This window comes from Diorhabda sublineata, chromosome 1, assembly GCF_026230105.1.
Source record: "Diorhabda sublineata isolate icDioSubl1.1 chromosome 1, icDioSubl1.1, whole genome shotgun sequence".
Taxonomy (NCBI): domain Eukaryota; kingdom Metazoa; phylum Arthropoda; class Insecta; order Coleoptera; family Chrysomelidae; genus Diorhabda; species Diorhabda sublineata.
Window position 1 is genome coordinate 24042493 of NC_079474.1, and position 19680 is coordinate 24062172.

At 30.8% G+C, this 19680-nt stretch overlaps 1 protein-coding gene across 1 annotated transcript in view; it reads left to right on the top strand.

Moving 5' to 3' along the window:
- Positions 1–19680, top strand: part of LOC130451610 (protein couch potato) — an 889684-nt gene that overhangs the window by 811885 nt on the left and 58119 nt on the right. Inside the window, exon 6 of the mRNA XM_056790748.1 lies at positions 7730–7871. Coding sequence (XP_056646726.1) covers positions 7730–7871 — 142 coding nt within the window. The remainder of the gene's footprint in view (positions 1–7729; positions 7872–19680) is intronic.

The following is a 19680-nucleotide window of genomic DNA, read 5'->3' on the forward strand; positions in this document are numbered from 1 at the left end:
GGAATTGACATGACCAGTTAAGGAGACGTAGAAGATGGTGTGAGAGGTAATCAGAGTTAATAAGGTCGTGTGATGTTTTCAGAACGTAGTATGGCGAGACCAACACCTAAAACAAAAAATATAAGTGCGAATTCACACAAAACAATCATCAGACCTATGATGACATGAACATTAGACAATGCCAAAAACATCAAAAACGGAACAACTCTTACAGACCTCAGTAATAAAAATTCTCAAGCGGATCTCGGGAAAAACAAAGAATCCGAGATAAAGCGAGACCATTAGACGATCGTGTGACGTACTCGTAGATAATTTAATGAATGGGTACTATCATCAGAAGATGAAGAAAATATTGTCTACCACGAATTTCGTGATTTTCCAGGAAAGAAATGAAGAATATTTAATTTTCAAATGAAAGGCACAAAATAGGCGAGCATGCTCAATTTCCAATTCAAATTACTAAATTGTTCATCAGAATGTCAGAAACTTTATTAATGGATTGATGTAAACGAGTTGCTGACAATATCCAAGCGGAAAAAGTGATTCAAACTCATGGTATTTCAATCATTTTAAAATTGACGAAATTTCATCTTTTTCGAATACAGTCGGTACCAGATTTGAACGAAGATGATCTCATCTGTTGGATTGACTTCTGCTACAATTCCACAGAGCTAAGGATAATGCCAATCTGATCTACATGATTTTCAGGAAAAAATATTTTTATCTAAATGGTAAAGTAGGCATCAGATATTAGATTTGTTGTAATATTTTGGGTGACGACATTGTCGGGATGTTATTTATTCGTGATAAACCAGCGACAGCGACAGCTCTTCATATCTTTGATGAAATTAGTGAAAATTACATTTTATCAATGATTACTTGAGGTCATGAAGACAACATCGAACTATCAAAGCACGAATTCCTCTTTCAAAAAGATGTTGCTCAAACACATGTAACGATCCGTCAGTTTGTGAATAATCATTATACTGGCAGGTGGATAAGAAATAGAAGTTTACTAAAATGGGGAAATCCGGGAAAGTTCCACTGACCTGACCGGCATCCCAGTGAGAAGGTCATAGCTTCAGCATTGAGAACTAACTCCGTAACGTGAATTATTCTACAAATTTCCTTTTTCGAAAGAATAAACTAGAAGAATACATTACTTATAGTTTCAACTTTTCTGGGATCCCGCCATTCCAAAAAAAGTTGATACTCGTGTTTATATCGTGACCTGGATTTTGCCGGTAACAAAGTGTGCCGTGAGACTGTGCCGTGTTGTGTGTTCTTAGGAATATCTGGATTTTCTTCCGAATACATTTGTCAGACCTAACTTGAATTGAGCTGACAGAAATTAAAACAATGCCGTTAATAAATATATTGTTAATATTAAAATACATGATTAGTACTATTACGATGTATTCTGATTACTTTAAAAATAAAATGTTCTAAATTTAATTCTCATTATCTTGCGTTGTGTTCAGTTAAATATAATAAAAAATTTTGCTTATTACACGTCCAGAAATGGATTTTTCCATATACCTATAATTTGTCAAGCGTACACGGAAAAATCCTTATTTCCAGACTCCTAAGATATATTATTGATACTTACTAAATATCTTCCAGTTTCAATCACTTCAAGGTCTTATTGCTGTTTCTCTTCTACTTGTTGGTATAAAGTATTGATAAAACCCCTCAATAGAGTATTTGAACGCCTCTTAAATATTTTATTAAGACCCCTGACTATTGTACGTCTTAATTTTTCTAAATGTTTGAGTATCATTTGGAAGATTATTTCTGACTATAATTTCTAGAGAGAATCAATAGATTTGCAAAGGGAATGAATCCTCCTTTTCAGATTTGTGGAAATATTTTCGGAATTTGTACTTGATTTTTCAATTATAAAACAGTCAAAAAACTATTTAATCTTCTATCTATCTCCTGCTACTGAACATAATTGATTATTAAGGGAAATCATTTATCAATCAGTTTAAAAATGATCTTTGTGAGATAATTGGTTATATCACATTTTCTAGTCAATCATTTGTAATAATTTCATTTATTACATGTACTGCTAAATTGATTAACTGCAATGTATGCGGATCACATAAAGAATTTTCCCTTCATGCAAATAACTTTAATTTTATCAATGATATTTTTGGTTCTCATTGTTTAATTGTTCTGTGGAGATTTGTATTTGTTGTGATTGTTATATTGTATCACAAGTACCCTCTCCAGTTCAATTTCGATTACATAGCCTCCTCCTGAGTTCTCCTCGAGACGCCTAGCTCCGGCTCTCATATTTTTTTGGTGATCTGCCGTGTAGTGACCATCTGTTTGCTTCTGATTTTTTGATTATTTTGTCAATCTGTTTTCTGGAATTCTTTTAACATCCTGTTTGTCATCTTGTTTACATTCTCTAATATATACCACTTATCTTCTAAAATATTCTGACTTATCATTCTATCTCTGAGTCTCTAGATATCAGCGTTTTCATTTTAGCTGTCCTCATTATTATTTTTGTTGATGAATCGATTCTTGTTTTTATTGAACACATAAGAATACTTTTCACGCAAGTTTTTCATATTCTCATTTTGCTTCGTGTACTAATCTTATTGTTTCCAATATTATTTATCTAAAATATCCACTGACCCTTGATGCTTAAATTCGTGTTTTCTCTATCAAATTTCTCTCACTTCATATTGCTACTACAATGTAGTTGACAGCCAGTTTAAATCTAATCGGATCTTTAGGTATGTTCAGCTATTGCGTCTTCTTTGTCTTATTTGGTAGGATCTGGATGTTATCTTCATCTGCATAAAATTTTTTGAATTATCCTGTAACCTTCGTTAATCTTATTGACGCATCATGTGATTCTGACCATGATAATATTAAATAGTGTAGGGCCAAAACCGTCTTCCTGTTTAAACAAGTCATAATCCGTACTACTGACAGCTCCGTTCTGATTTTGGTCCTTGTTATATTTCCGGAGTTTATTTCTCGACTAATATTTTAATATCAATCGTACTTCATCAAAGGCTTAAATAAGGTCTAAAAAACATATAAATAATGTGATTCAAAATATAAATATGCGCTTGTCGAACTCTATTGATTTTTCTAACCATTGATGTATTTTCGTCCACACTCGACCTGTTATGTCTGAACCCCCTGTTTTTCTGTCGACGCTGGAACCTTCCTTCTAAGTCTATGATTTTAGTAAAAACTTTTAACATTGATTGCAGTTGTGCTTATAATTTATAAAATAGCAATCGCTCATTCCTTTTTTTATGTAGCTTCCATTCATACGGTGTTACATCGGAATGTTATGTTGCTTTTTCATTTAAATGTTGTTATTGATTCAATTTCCTCTAGTGTAATTTCTGGTGATCATTTCAATGTATTAAATCCATCCTTAATATCATTTACTTTTACTCCCTCTGTAACTTTTTTCTGTTACATAGCAAGTACCAGATATTCTTCTGGCCATCGTATCTTCAATTTCTGATGTTTCAAGTATTTCTTTTTTGGTTTTCATGTATAGTTGTTCATTTGATTTCTGATACTTTTTGTACCTTCATTTTTCGGTCTTCATTATTCTGTTTAGCTAATTCCTTAACTTTATTAGTGTACTGAGTTTGGTGTTTCTGTTTCCGATGCTGTCTACTGTTCTTATCTATGTGGCTTCTTTTGCACATAGAATATCTTAATTTATTTATTTTCTAAGCTATTTTTACATCAACGTTTTCTACAACCTCGTTTCGCGTCCAATTGTTATTTGAAATAGTCTGTCTGTGTTGTTTTTTCGTAACTACTATGTGTTGAATTTCGTCACATGGTTTCTTGGTGATACCAAATAATTGAATTGATTACCGTGAACTGATAATAATTTTTTTATATAATGAATATTAACCGAAGATCTACTTCAGGCCGTAGTATAGTAGCGATTTTTGATGAACTTTTTACGGTTCATGGTGCTTTGAGAATAAGAAGATTCTCACCAGTTGTCATTGAAATGTGAACTCAAATTGTAGAGAGTTAGCTGGTGAGTTATATAAGAACTATTCTACTGCTACTTTTTCCTGAATACCATATTACCATCTTAAAATATGCCTGGAAAAACTTCAAGAATAATTAATTATAGCTACTATTTTCTTTAAAATAAATTATAGTTATGTCAGGAAGTCGTGTACGAATGTTACAATGACAAGACGAGTTAGAAACTCAAATGTATCTTGCTGAGCAACTAACATTCGTTTCGAGACTACGAACATATAAGATAGACGTATAAAAGACTAGAAATCTAGTTGTAGACATCATTATATTTCAACATCTTGATATTAAATATTCTATAATAATACTTTAGTTCCTTTTTGGCAGATTTTGTTCGTTATTGAAGCATTCTGTTAGTTAATTCTTATGAAACGAGTATTTAAATCCATTCATACATTTTAACTGTTAATTTTATTGTGCTAGCATCAATAACGGAAATTATTCATCATTTTTTTTTCTCTTCAGTCACGATTTTCATACATTTATCATATTGACAACTATCTATTGAGGATAATTATTGAAATGCTGGATACAAAACAATATTTTTATTATTACTAATCAATCATTTAACTCACTTATTTTAAGACTCATAGAAATAATATCGAACAAGTATGGAAATTACAATTGGACCCCAAAAAATATTGAGAGTTTGTTAAAAATGTTACTTTTATTGATATTACAACTTCAATATCACAGATCATCAATTCTACGTTTTTTCTTACAGAACGACATTCTTTTCCACAAAATTGTGAACTCATTTTATAAAATAATGTGGAAAAAGATACCTCTTACAATATTTAAATTTATTAATATGATTAAGATGAGAGAATGATTCATGGCAATTTGTTTGGCATATATAATTATATGCTTGGATGTTATCCACTATTTATTACTAAACATTATCTGAACTTTTGTTTTAAATTTTTCTGTATTACAAATTTCTATTTATTACTTAAAATTACTAAAACATGCTTATATTGCTTTGTTATAGTGTAACAAAGATTAATTTGGAATATTCTTATGAATTTTGTATATATCTGACTCTGATAGACTCATAGTACGATTTGAACTGTTCGCAGATTACTAATTTCAAATTTTGTAGTTTATCAGCCTTCACCAAACTATATTCTCCCATTTCATTCGGTGTATTAAAAAAAAAACTTTAAATTATGGGGTATCTATAGACTAAACTTCATATTCAGCTCAGTATGTAGTGTTTCCCTTCCTTCTTATTTCCTACTACAATCACAAACCAAAACCACCTACTAAAAACAAATCATGCATTTTTGAAACATTATCGATAATGTATCTGGACCAGATCATACTAGAGATTGCTTTTAATTTCGATAAATTATTTTGAAATTTGAATAAGAGTTTCAATTATTTACATGATGAATATATTTTAAAGTAGTATCGATCACTATGTGCTTAATTTGTTATTCAATACTTACATCATATTCTAAGCATTAATTTTCATCTCAAATCAATTCAGAAATATATTGGTCATAAATTTCTTTTGTGAGTTTCTGTAGTATTCATTAATATACCATGAAAACAATATACCCAATATAATTGAGTTTTGATAAAAAAAATATAATTGATTCATATAAAGTTATTAAATTTATTAATTACAATAGATTCAATAGTACAATATAACGAATTCAAATAAAATGTTGATTATTTGACATGTATTTTTTCTTCTGTTTAAAAATTTTATCTTCCACGAGTTTATTACAGAAATTAACACAGCAAAATAAATGGAACAAATTGGTTACCAAAAGTTTCTACAATACATTGAAAGACTCGAATTTAGATGTGAAGAAAAAGTTAATCTATTAATGTCAATAAAGTCGATGTTTGAATATATTTCAACATACCAGTTTCAATATTTTAAATTCATTTTTGGACTGAACTTGAAAATGATAAGATTTAGAAAAAAAAAAGATTTATTAAATTAATAATTAGAAGCCCAATCAATTTATGATTCAAGTTCATTCTGAAAAATTGCTAGATTTTTTATACAAAAAGTAATGAGCTGTATAGGCGTTAAAACACTGTATAAAAATCAAAACATCATTTTGAAAGTTAATTTAAAATAATTCAGCATTTGTTTCGGGGCTATTGAAAGAGAAATTTAATTTTCATTTTGTGACAAACTTAAATAATCTATACTTTTCCAATCTCAGTTAATCTACCCCCATTAATTTATTAATACTTGAGTATCTTATGTTTACATTAACATTAACCTTTTTAGTAGATTTAATGGGGATTACATAGACTTCAATTCGTATCGATTTGTCAATTTTTTTCTCTGCGGTTACTCTCCACTGGTATATCAACTAGTCCGCAATTTGAGTCAATGTACCAAATTCTTTTATTATAAAATATTCCTCTTTTTTTCTCCAATATAATAGCCTAGTTTTCCACTACTATTATAATAGTCTAGAGCATTAATTTTGTGATTTGTGATTTGTCACATTTGTAATTAGAGTCTTCTTCTACTTTTCTCTATTATTTCTTCCCAATATTCGTTGTTTTCTGCCAAATATATACTGAGCAAATTTTAATTTCTGCTTTTTGGTTTTTCTGGACATTCTACTTCTTTAATGTACATTATTTAGGATTTCGCTTATATTAACTATCACCTTAATGTTCACATGATGAATGCCTATATTTTTTTTATTCAGTGTTTGTACCCAATCAAGTAGGCCGATAACTCTTAGTACAACTATTTTGTAATTTCTTTCTCTTAGCGCTCAACCATGTACCGTATAATCATTCTGTCCCGCGTCCAAAGTATGCTACTTAGCTTTCATCTTCATATGAAGCCTGTTTATTCATTCAATTATCATTTGCTATTGATCCGCAAATAAGTAGATATTGTCTTTGAATTTGGAACTGATATATTTCATATTATCAGATATTCCTTTGTTGGATCCTACATTTACTATCCAAAGCTCCTGTCTGATGCACCTAGCTTACGATTTGTAGCATAATTACTCAGTTCTCTATTTATCAGTCTCAATACATCCCAAAGAATTCTACAGAATTCTTTTAGTCATATTTTAATTGTGTTTCACAATCTCTACGCTTCAGTTGTGTAATTATTAAAATCTGTCAAGCTTTCTTTCTCTTCTGGTAACATAGAATTCTTCATAGAAACATTTATGATAGAACACTGTTACTACCAATTGAAACAATAATAATATTACCACAATTGTTAGTGTTTTCCTATTTTCACTTCTGCCCTGGTAAAAGTTTTCTCTCATTTCTATTCACTGTTCACCAATGATATTTCACTATATATTCTTGAAATTGAATTACGTGGCGATTCAACAGCTACAAGCCAAACTAGATAGTGACTTTTTCCAAAAACACTTTCATAAAGCTAAGAATTAATAACCAAAAAGCATTTCAAAAGTAATATTTAAAAACGTAGCTGAAGCTTTCAAAGCTCACTTAAGTCCACCAAAGTTAAAATGAAATAATATCTCTAATTGTATATAATTTTAGTTCGGACACAAATATGAATTAGTTATATTTAACAATTTTTATGAGAATAAAAATTTCAAAATGATGAAATTTTCAAATACAAATTTCATTAAAATATTTTTTGTATGATCTGGTCCAGTAGCATATATCGAATCACACAAATCACAATTTTTTGTGGGCAATTTTGCAGCAGGGCGTAAGGTTTGACCCCGACATGCCACAGACCATCCGACTCGAGTTTGCTAAAAGTAATACGAAGGTTAGCAAACCCAAACAGCAAGCTGCTAACGCCGCCAACACGCACCCAACTTTGATGCACCCCCTCACCGGACGTAAGTACACGGCACTTGATTCTGAAGGTACCAACAGATCGATTATTATTATTATTAGTATCAATATGTTCAGTTTAATTATAAATTAATAGTATAGCAGCGACACTGAATGTATATTACGTATTTAAATACTATACACATTTTAGCATAAGAGTAGATATTGCACAATAAATAGTGAACGTTGACCAAGTAATGTTTTGAAAAGTGTTTCTCCATTTGCATTGGTTGTGTGTAGAAATTGTTCTTTCTCTTTGTAACAAACTAGCGTGTCAACTACTTTAACTGGGAATCTAAAACGTGGTTTGAATTTAATATATTATTTTCATAATTTCATTGTGTCGTTGAAAACTAACGATATCAACTTTACCATCGGAACTAGTTTTATGCCGTTATTAAATTTACATTTGCATTTGATATAATAGATTTCACTTCCGCTATATCGATTATATAAGAGCGTTAAATAGTTTGATATATTTCCCGAAGCGAAAACTATCAAAATTTGGTTTTGAGTTTGAAAACTGTCCAACAGATAGACTGGTTAATCAGTGTAAACTAATATACAAAGTAATCGAGGATTATGTACAATAATTTCTAGAGATGACAGTACTTCAAACGAAAGAACCAGGCTGGCAACTAAGAACGGCCGTTGGTTTTATCTTGAGATATTTTACATCTTCAGAAAATAAATATATAACAAAACATGCCCCGACAAATACATGGAAATTACTCTCAAAATTTCAGGTCCATCACTAGTGGTCGTATTTTTGAAATAAAAATTAAAAAAGCAAATTTTTTCAAAATTTACCCAATTAAGTTTTAGTCTATCTCTACAAATATGGGGCGGGAGGAGTGACAACCTTATTATGGAAAAATGCCTGTAGAACCGGTTTTGTTGAGCCTATTTTTATGGACTTGATTTTGTACGAAAGAGCTTTTGTTCAGCAATACATTATAAATTCTAAACAATTTATTCAGCAACTTGAATGCTAGACACATATTCGAATAAAAGCTTATAAATTTAAGTAGGTCTTAAGTCTTAAGTAACCTTAAGTAAGATTTAAATAGCAACAACTTCATGTCGATATCTTTTTTGTTTCGATATATCTTAAGAAATGTATTGCTGGTAAGTATTTTTCTTCAAACATCTATTGGTCTGTTCGTCCAATTTTAACTGTTTCCATACTAATCTTACTATTGCTGCTAGATGACGTTATCTAAATGTAAAGCTCATATTACAATTAACAACTTGGATAACTAATTAAGTAATTAGTGGCACCTTATTTTCTATACATGAAATGAGTCACTGATGGATGGATAGGACAGCTCTATCAGTTTCTTCTATTGCAATTCTGGGTATCTGAGGGGCCGAATAAATAAACATCCACGTCCTATCCACCTATCAAGGTATGTTTGATCTAAAAAATATATATGCATATATGCATAGAAATTTATAATTCGATAGATTCATATGGTTTTTTCTTTTAAAATCAAAGGTATATTATAGGTTATAAGTTATTAATGAGATTATTAGAAAAAGTTATCGACAAAAATGATAGGGCACAAAGTGCCTACCTAGAAAATACTCTGTTAAGTAGAGTATGACTTAATAGCTGAGACACAGAGCAAACATTCGTATTTCATGTTCCATATTTTCTAGTATTTCATTTACAGACTTTTTCTTTCGTAGCTATTTCGATGTAGGTACGATTTGTCATATCTTTTGAAGTACACTGTATAATTTGGTGAAAATGCTTTTTGCATAAATAAGAATCATAGGAGACATATAAATAAGGAGAAATATATGGGGTATCAGCGATTGTTCCCACTATAAGTATAAGTACAGTTTCCAGTAAGCATAATTTCCATATTAATGGAGATATCTGCCTATTTTCGTAATCGTATTATATTGTAGGAAAGCTAATATAATCCGAATAGTATAAGTATATGAGGGAAGACCTCAGTGCCTGTCATTCACAGATGACAAGAATGTCGAGATGTAAGCAAGAATTGAAACAGCAGTTACACGATTAGCATTGAATTTAGAAAAAATGGGACTTCCAAGTAACGAAACGAAGTTTTCAATATAGTTTTAAGTTGAGATAGATAGAGGAAGGAAATTTTAAACAAAAATAGAAAATATCAGAATTCCAAAAAGCCTAGAACTTAGCGCAGTTTTCTCTAGAACGCCAAATATATACATAAAAAAGAAATACGTAACAGCCTACTAATTAGAATTTCGTGGTAAAGTGGTAAAGTGAGAATAAACAGTCGGTAATAAGATCTGTAGTGATAATGGTTTTTGAAAATACAAAATACTACCCGAAAGAGAAAAAAATAGGTTAAATATAGTTAAGTTGAAGCAGTAAAGAAATAAAGGGATTATTCATTCAACCGATACATTTGAATCACAAAAATATATTAATACACTGTTTACATTACCACTTAACCAAAACTTGGAATTATACTGTCTAACGGGCGTTGTGATAATCAAGTCTTCGTTTTCAGAGACTGAAGGTAAATATATTGTTTGATAAGTATTTATATAAAATATAAAGTAGCTGAAAATGGTAAATTAGAAAAGAAAAGCCAAATATGGCTAGATATATAAAAAGGAGATATATCAAACCGACAGTTGAAGTGCTAATTTTAGACACATAATCTAGTTCTTGTATTTACTACCCTATATCTGTGTAGAATGAGATAGGAAATTTATTTACTTTTTTATGATCTTTTTCAAAATGTGCACTCAAAAACTAATATTATTTGTCAGATATTGGAAGAAATAAACTCCTCAATTTGTCCCAAATATTGTTTCTCTCTTATTTTGAAGTTTTAGAAAAAATGTACTCAATCGGTTCATTTTTGAGCTCTAGAAATCACTGTACATAATTCTAGACCACTGAGACCAGAAAATGAAAAAGATACATACATCAAATATTTTATCAATGGTTTCAGTATCATATTTGAAAACTTTTGAGTTTATGGAATTATCCATGCTAAATATTACTCTTTGCGTGCCATGTTAAATCCAATATTTAAGGACACAAGAGAGATCAGAATAAATATTCAATTTATTTACCTCCTATAAGAAATAACGTTAAATCTGTTCTGTACTATTTTTAAGTACAAGGCTGAGATCTTAGTTATAGGAAACCCCAATTGAAAATAATTTGAAACCGTAAATGGGTTGGAAAGATGGAATATTGGTGCACTTCATTGGAAATAATGGAAATAAGATAATATAAATCCAATCTAAAGAATGGAGCTCTCTTGTGAAAGGAGATTCCTACCTTAAAGAACTAAACTATACCTACGAATAATACTGAAAATCTCACATCAGTCCCTAAAAAATGGTTGAATGGTTGAATGTGAGATATACTCCAGGATAAAATATCACGATACTCTCAATGGATAGAAATGCCATTAACTGGTATACGAATGGATTTTAACCAACAGACAGATCTCAGATCCAATCCAATACAATTTCAATAATCATATATGAAAACGGAAATTACTAATAAAGGGAAAATATGAAAATATATAAAAGTTATAAAATGATGTATCTAAGAAAGTATCCGAAAAAATAATTTCAAAGAAAAAAAATGAAAACAAGAGCCTATAGATATTTAATTGAGAAAAAAAATTATGTTGGAACCTTAACCTATCGACACCTAGCAATATCATTCGGATACGAATGTAGATCTTCAAAGATCTTTTGGTTGCAGACATATTTTAAAGCATATTATCGAGATGGCGCTCATTTTCTATGTAAAACAGATAAAAAAACAATCAAAACAAAACCATGTAGTATAGACTTTGCATCAAGCAAGTACGAGCGTTATTTACCTGATAGTTTTTGTTACTTCCAAGTTCCAAGTGACATGGAGCTAGTATATACCTTCTTATTTTGAAAATATTGTGACCGTAAGTTTTTAGCTAATAAACAAAGATGTAAAATTCATTAGTCGTTATGTTAGAGCTATAAAATATGGTCTCATGGCGAAGCCCCGTCAGGTGTTATCAGTCCGTTACGATTCGGTAACGCTAGGCTCTAGAACTACCAATAAAAGTGCTTGCTTGCAGCGAGAACATTTATAAGATATATATTGAACCACCAGATACCGGCAATCTAACCGACGATAATTGTGGGGACGAAGATAGAGGTAGTTTTGTGGAAAACGTTTCAAGAGCTCAGCTTCGAGCACCAGCTGAAATTAAGCTTTCGTAAAAAAACAGAGTGGAAGAAATTATTGCAAATGATGAACCAAATATTCTTGTCCCTTTATCACAAAATTAATAAACAGAACCGTCACAATCGAGAACTTTTCCTCGGGTGCCTTCAAAATTTTCTATAGATAATGATGTTTTATGTATGCTAATTGAGAAGGCATCGAAATATACGTTGTTCCAGAAATTCTCTTGACCTAAATACTTTTATGACGAAAATTCATGCGCAGGGACCGTTATTTGAGAATTTCACGTTTTATTTACTTTGCTGATCATTTAAAATCAGATCCATAAGACCAAATTTGGGAATTCTGCCATCTAATAGACAAAATGAAACGAATTTTTACGACTTACTTTCAACGTTAAGAGCACTTTAGTTATGACGAAAACATGTTACTTTGGAAAACATAACTGTAAGCAATTTATTCGAGATAAACTAGCGCTTTTTGGTTTTAAAATGAGGTGCATGAACGAAGCTTCTGTATAATAATAAGCAGCATTGGTGTGCTGGGGAAGGTTGTTTCTCTTGAGATAGATCAATGTATCAAAAGTACAAAGCCTCTATATACATACAAAATAAGTTTATTCACTTTAACCGAATTCATTTCAATTTTTTGGCCAAAATCGATAAACAAGAGTTATGAATTAATCATATGTATTTTTTTTAAATCTCAACAAGTATGTAGTCAAAGTCCTTAGCGTTACCACATGGTAACATCCTGTATTTCGAAAAGTTAAAAATATTTTTTGCAGTGATACTGACAGTACAAAAAAACCAACTCTTTCCTAAAAAAGACCAGGCGAAAAACGGTTAATCAAAAAAGGAGGACTGAGACTTCAAGTAGGTGCACCGAATTTATTCAAAGAAATAAAACGGTGACGAGCAAGGGAGTGGACTGGAGCAATGGATACAAATACAATCTTAACTAGAATCTCAATCCGACTGAAAACATAGAGAAATCGTAAATATTTTTGTCTTCTTCTCAAAATCAATGGCTGTGATAAAGACATTTCTTGTATTTCATCTTTTACGATTTATTTTGTAACTGATTCCATTATTAGATAAAAAAATTATTTTTAATTAGGTACTTGAAATTCATATATTTCAAGTACCTAATTAAAAATAGCTTTTGAACCAAAACAGCGCTCTGCAATTATACAAAGAATGACAGTCCCTAACCTTACGTTATCAAAATTCTAAACTGACTAAAATTTTTAAAAAATCAAAATACTAATTGTACGTTTCATTCGCTACAAATACCGATATTTCATTAAAAAGCGTATCATTAAATGGCATCTGTTTCACCTCTGAATAAACAAACAACCAAAAAATATGTGTTAACATATAGTAGGTATGTATGCTCCTGAGCATTCGATATTTATGATAATTAAATTTTTATTCTTCTGTTATGCTAAATGGAATAGTATTTGGACATGTACATCCTTTTTTAGGGTTCATGCATTGTGAACAAAAAAAATTATTTTCTATTCTCCATATTGATACGTTACTTGTTAAATATCAATTAATACAAATATCAATCAATAAAAACTATTTAAAAAAAATGTATACCTCAATGTTTTTGATGATCGATCTTTTGGTCACTTCATTTTCTTTTGTAAATCACTGCCCTTAGAACAAAGGGACAGTTTGCTATACCCTTCCGCACATCCTTTCCGCCCACAGTTTTCCACAACCTCCAAGCATCACTTGTAGCCTACTAAATAATACAGGGAATGTGACTAATAATTTATAAAAAATTAAGAATTCCGTATGATTAATATGAAATTGAGAATTAACCATAAGTATAAAAATATACTTCAATCAGTAATCTCCAAACAAAATAAGTTAGCAGTTGATGATTAATTGAAATTAAAACTGTATTAGTTTTTGAAATTAAAAATAAAGGTTATTCTACTACCAATTTGCTGTATAAAAAACAAAATATTATGCAAAATGTGGAAGTTAAAATATAATGAAATAACCTCATACATAGTTATTACGTATGTATGGCCTTCGAATCCTTGGGTGTAAGCTTGCGCGATTCTGTCTCAATGCCTTGAAAGGTTAATCTAAACTTCGATGCCCATAGCTCAGGATCTTCTGTTATATTTTCTTGGAAACGAAATTGGAATAATTCAAAATTTATTAGTTAGAACTCCGTGTCTTGTTATTTTTTGGTCAGGGATTCTTCTGATAAGACAAATTCACTAGAGTTTTTTAGACTATATTATGTTTACTAGAAATAGATGCCCGAAAAAGCTATAGTGTCTTCGTTTCAAGGCTTCTCCAGTAATCGCTTTTCGTTTTGGTTTGTTATTTTCCATACATCGTAATCATAAATAGCATAAAACTATTGCTTTTAGTTCGATTTTACAGCTTATATACTTTTGTTTATTCTAAGATACCTGTGATCAATTCTGGTATACATTGTATGGAAATGTGAATGGTATATTTATTCATGACCAAATCCAATTTTCGCAATTCTGATTACGTGTTTCATGTTAAAGAGTTATAATGTGAAAATTCCTATACGAATACATCCTTATTTGTGTTTCTGATTCTTGTTCCATATTGTCCAAGGCATCCAGGTACTGAGAACCGATCTCCATATATGGCATTAGGATAATAACTTTGCGAAAGGAAATTCAAGAAATACTTCAATTGGAAATGATGTGAGGCAATACAGCTACGTTTCTTTCAATCAACCTAATAATAACTTCGGTTGATATAATCTCTATTGATGAATTGTGAAGCAAACAATAAGTAGTTATTGATAGCTTGTTTTTTTGATGACTCATGAATCTGGTTGAATTTGAAAAGCTGGCTAAAGACAATTGTCAACTGGGCTGTATAGTTAAAAACGTGATGTGAAAGACATTTCTAGATTCTACCAAGAACAGGCAGGCATGAGACATATCACAACTAGTTGTGAAATAGAAGAACCAAGTTGAACAGATTGATATAAGATAGGTCAATATCCCCTGAAAAGAAACGCCGTATTAACTGCACTGTTTCAAGATGATTATATTATTTATGAAAACATCAGTGAAAGAATCAGAATGTATTCAGTAAAACAAGAACAATAGGAAACATTGGAGGCATACATAATTGTGAGAAAACACACAATAATAAACAATCTTGAAGTTTTGTTATGGATGAATACCGAGAGAAAGCTCGTTATTGACAAATTTGAGAAGTTGCTGATTGCTCTATTGAGGAAACTCTTATTAGAACAACAATGGATTCTTGTTAAAACCAAATCAATGTCACACTTTAGGTTACGTTTTTTTCTTATATATTACTATCTTGAGCTAAGAGATTTTGTCGTACTTCCCTAATACGTTTTCATCAAATTAATTTCGAGTATGACTTATGTATAGACAATACCAGCTTGTCGAATCCTAAGTAGACATTTTTCGATGTTTTACCGTGTACATATGTATTAGGAATTAATAATTAATTAAACTAAGTCATCCACTTCTAGGAAATGTTGCTTTATCCTTTTCATATCATTTTTAAAATAACAAGATGCAATTTTGTTATCTTTCTAGACGATGAACTAATGTAGTTTTGTTTTATTTTACTGAAATCCTAGAGCTTCTGATTCCAATAAGATATTTATAAAAGCTTGGATGTATTTTTATTCTCAACGATCATCGAAAAATATAACAGCAATTTGATAGGACTCCAAAAGTGGACTTCAATAAAAATCTAGTATAAATAAATCGATTACGATTTTATAAATACATTTTCATACTTTAAGGTAAATATTAGTCAGTTCTAGATTCAAAAGTATCCAATATTTATTTTCTTTTTTCTGTTTCTGACATCTGTCTCTCAAAATACAGAGTTAAACAAACAATATACGTCTTTCATTCATATTTTATTGCAAAAAAATTCTCTTAATGAACTCTTAAAACAAAGGTTTGCAACTTCTATACTGACACAGTTATGAAACTATTGAAAAAGATCCAATACGTTCATTAAAATAGACTACATTATGAACATAAATTCAAGATGTGACATCTAAGCATCTAGGAGTATTCAAACAACATAATTATGAAATTAATTCTTTGATGTTTTCCCATTCTCAGAGTATTAAAATAAACTTCTAACCATGATTTGTTGGTCGAACAGTTATTCTGAAATAAACAACACTAGCTAGATGTGTTTTTGTGTCAAATAGCCCTAAATTATATGACGAATATTTGACGTACTTTATACAGAAATATATTCTCACGGAAATAGATGAACCAATTATATTAAACGAACAAAATATCACTCATGATCGACGTACGAGTATTGTGGAACATTTATAACTCGAACATCCTAGCTTGACTTGGTAATAAAGAGAAGCAGTTTACATATAATGGAGTGCATTCAATTTCTTGTGAATTCTGGTTTGATAGCTCATTTGAAACATAGTTTTTCCTAATCACAATAATTTCCATCATATTATCATTATTATTAATTCATCGAGAATGATATCCAGAAACAATTCCCAATCTTTGTTTGGCACCAAAGTGTTTTATTAGCGATATTCGTACAAGCCGAGTGTTGTAATCAGTTTTACGATACAGAATAACTTGTATTTGGTCTTACATTCTGGTCTATCTTTTCTTATAGGATAACTGCTAAGAAAACGAAAGTTTTCCCTTTCCAACATTGTGCAATAATTCTATAAAAGTTTTATTTTCTGTGTTTCTGTGGAGATACACTTCAGTAGCAATAAGGATATGGAAAATAAATCTTCTAGACCGAAATGCTTGCATAAGAGCTTCTGTAATCATTTCTTTCACTCTTTGATGCCATTAATATAATACAGAATGCTTTCAAATTTTCTAGAACTAACTCGCCTTCTTTCAAGACTCTAGTTCGGTAGTCAACGATATTCTCTTCGTGCGTGCCAATTATCATACACAAACCGATCGGCCCTGCCTTTGAAGCAAAACTCATTTTCAATTTTCCTTTAGATATTTAACGTTATAAGCATTCCCTTCTCCTACAACATAAAAAAAGAAATTATTATAACTAAGAGCAAAATGTTTCGAAAGCAACACTTTTTTTTCGCCCCTACGTCTTCCCCATAGTGTACAAGATGATGGGATTCACTAAGATATAATTTTATTCGGGAGTAGTCATGATAACAAGCATACTGAGCTTCCAGGCAGTACACTACTGATCCTATCCTTGACAGTCCTGCCCCAGTCATCAATATACTTTTGCCATGCCTTTTTCAAAATAGTGGCGGATATGTCACTGTCGATTTCAAAACGTATATGTAATCTCATATAGTTCTGTGAATATACAGCAGCTTTAGCACACTTCGAAGGCATTTGTGTTCGGCATCATGCCAATATAAGGTTTTTTTGTTGTTTTTCTCGAAAAAATTTGACAGTACTAGCCATAAATACGTATGCGACGAACTCTTATGAAGTTAGAGGTTGCATACAACTCCAACTGCAGAAGACTTGAGACAAAAATGTGCACGTTTGACCAGAATTTCAACGGAGTACAAATTTTTAAAATTTTTACACCACTTTACACTTGGCTGTCGCTTTCCGGGTCGGGAACCCTCCTGAAGTCGTCCATCGGGGTTCTATAAAGCCAACTACCTAATCTAAAGACACCTACTGACGACAACCGGAAAAATTTGATTGTGGTGCGATTTTACTAATTTTGTAATTTTTTGAAAGAACAGGAAATTCTAAACAAACACTGTATTTTTGTTACGATATTTTCAAACTTGCAGTGGTTTTGTAGCTAAAATTCCTGTGCTATAGTTTTCGTTACCCATTGTAACGCAATGATAATGGTTTATTACGATTAAACAACTTTAAACACTGAACAGTCATCACCTCGTTGGTTTTGCTCGATTGTGATCTCGCGCGGCACACACTTTGACCTGAACTGTCGCATATCCAAATATACATTCACGATATGTGCCACACATTTCCATGATATTTTTAAGGCATTTGCCACCACAGTCGTCTTCATTTTCCGGTTATACGAAATAATTTTGATGGTTTCGTCGATGACAGCATCTATGGGGCGTCCAGTGCATGCATCGTCCTCGGTGCTCATTTATCCTAGTTAAAATTTAGCAATCCACTTCTCAACAGTTCATTTCCTGCTTCAAAGTCCGATTAAGGCAACACTGTGAGTGAATTTGGATATAGTTTTCCTTTCATATATTTTTAAAAATTTTTTCAGTTCGGCTGATTTAGGCACCTAGATTACCAGTTTTATTTACATAGAATACAGAATAGAATATAGAGAGGATTATTTGAATTTGAAATAATTGCCATAAAGAAGTCATAGTATTCATATCCACAAATATATTTTGAATTTTCTTTATAAGTTATTAGTCACAATCTTAATTTAATGTAGATAACTTGTAGATGCTTGATAATAATGAGTTTATGTAAATATTAAGATATGTTTTCAGAATTAGTATTGAATATTTACTCGAATTTATGTATTAATTGTTTTTTTTTTGCAGAAACAGCTGATTCGACTATGGTATTATTATATTGATAAAAAAAAAATTTATTCTAATCATTTCAAACATATTCTTAATAACAAAATGTAAAACTTATCATTTGTTAATATCTTGGAGACTCTGTGATGGGGTAAGTATGTAAATGAGTTTTATATGGAAACATTGTGAAGAACATCAGTTGATTCCAACAATTTTAGTAAACATTTTTTCTCCATTAATCACAAAATTTATACAGATTAAGTCGTAGTAAAAAATTTTTGTGTGGATTTGTGGAACCAATATGCAAATGAAACTTTTTTGGTTTGTAAGTATTTAACTGAATATTTTTTCGTTTTCGATTATTCGATTCAAGTTATTGAAATTCGATGCTAGACCCCTACTAGTACTCTGGACGAGATCTGTCGGCAGTGTACTAATTTTTCTGGTGGCTTAGAGTGTAGTTCGGCTTGTAAAGATTATTGAAGGCATATATATATATATATATATATATATATATATATATATATATATATATATATATATATATATATAATCAAGTATTTTGAATGAATCTCTCAGTATTTTGTCTCTAACGGCGTAAAAGTCTCGTCGAATCTTTTCGCACTATTCTTATTTTTTTTTTTTTTTCGTTTGACTGATCTATTGGACTAACTTGCTCAATCGTCGACAATCACAATGAAGTGACTAAAAACATTTACATTGATCCACAGATCAAAACATGAAAATACCGTAGAAAACTTAAAGAAATAAATGAAAATATAAATGCTACATGGTCAGTTCATGTAGGCTATCAGCGCTCCTACGAGGAAGGTCCAAGTACCTGGCCTATCCTAGAGATGGTGGTAGCTTCTTAAAAAATATCACTGAATTAGAAATTACACAATATATACAGCATATATTTCAAGTTTGATGACGCCACGTTGTTTAGTATTTGTTTGGCAGCCATCAATAATGAAGGTTTCAATGAATTTGTAAACATGGAAAAAATTGGTCATCGTTATGTGATATAATACTTTTTTTTGGAAGGCCTCATCCCAACCAATATAAAAGTGGAATTAGATCGTATTCTGGGTGAGACT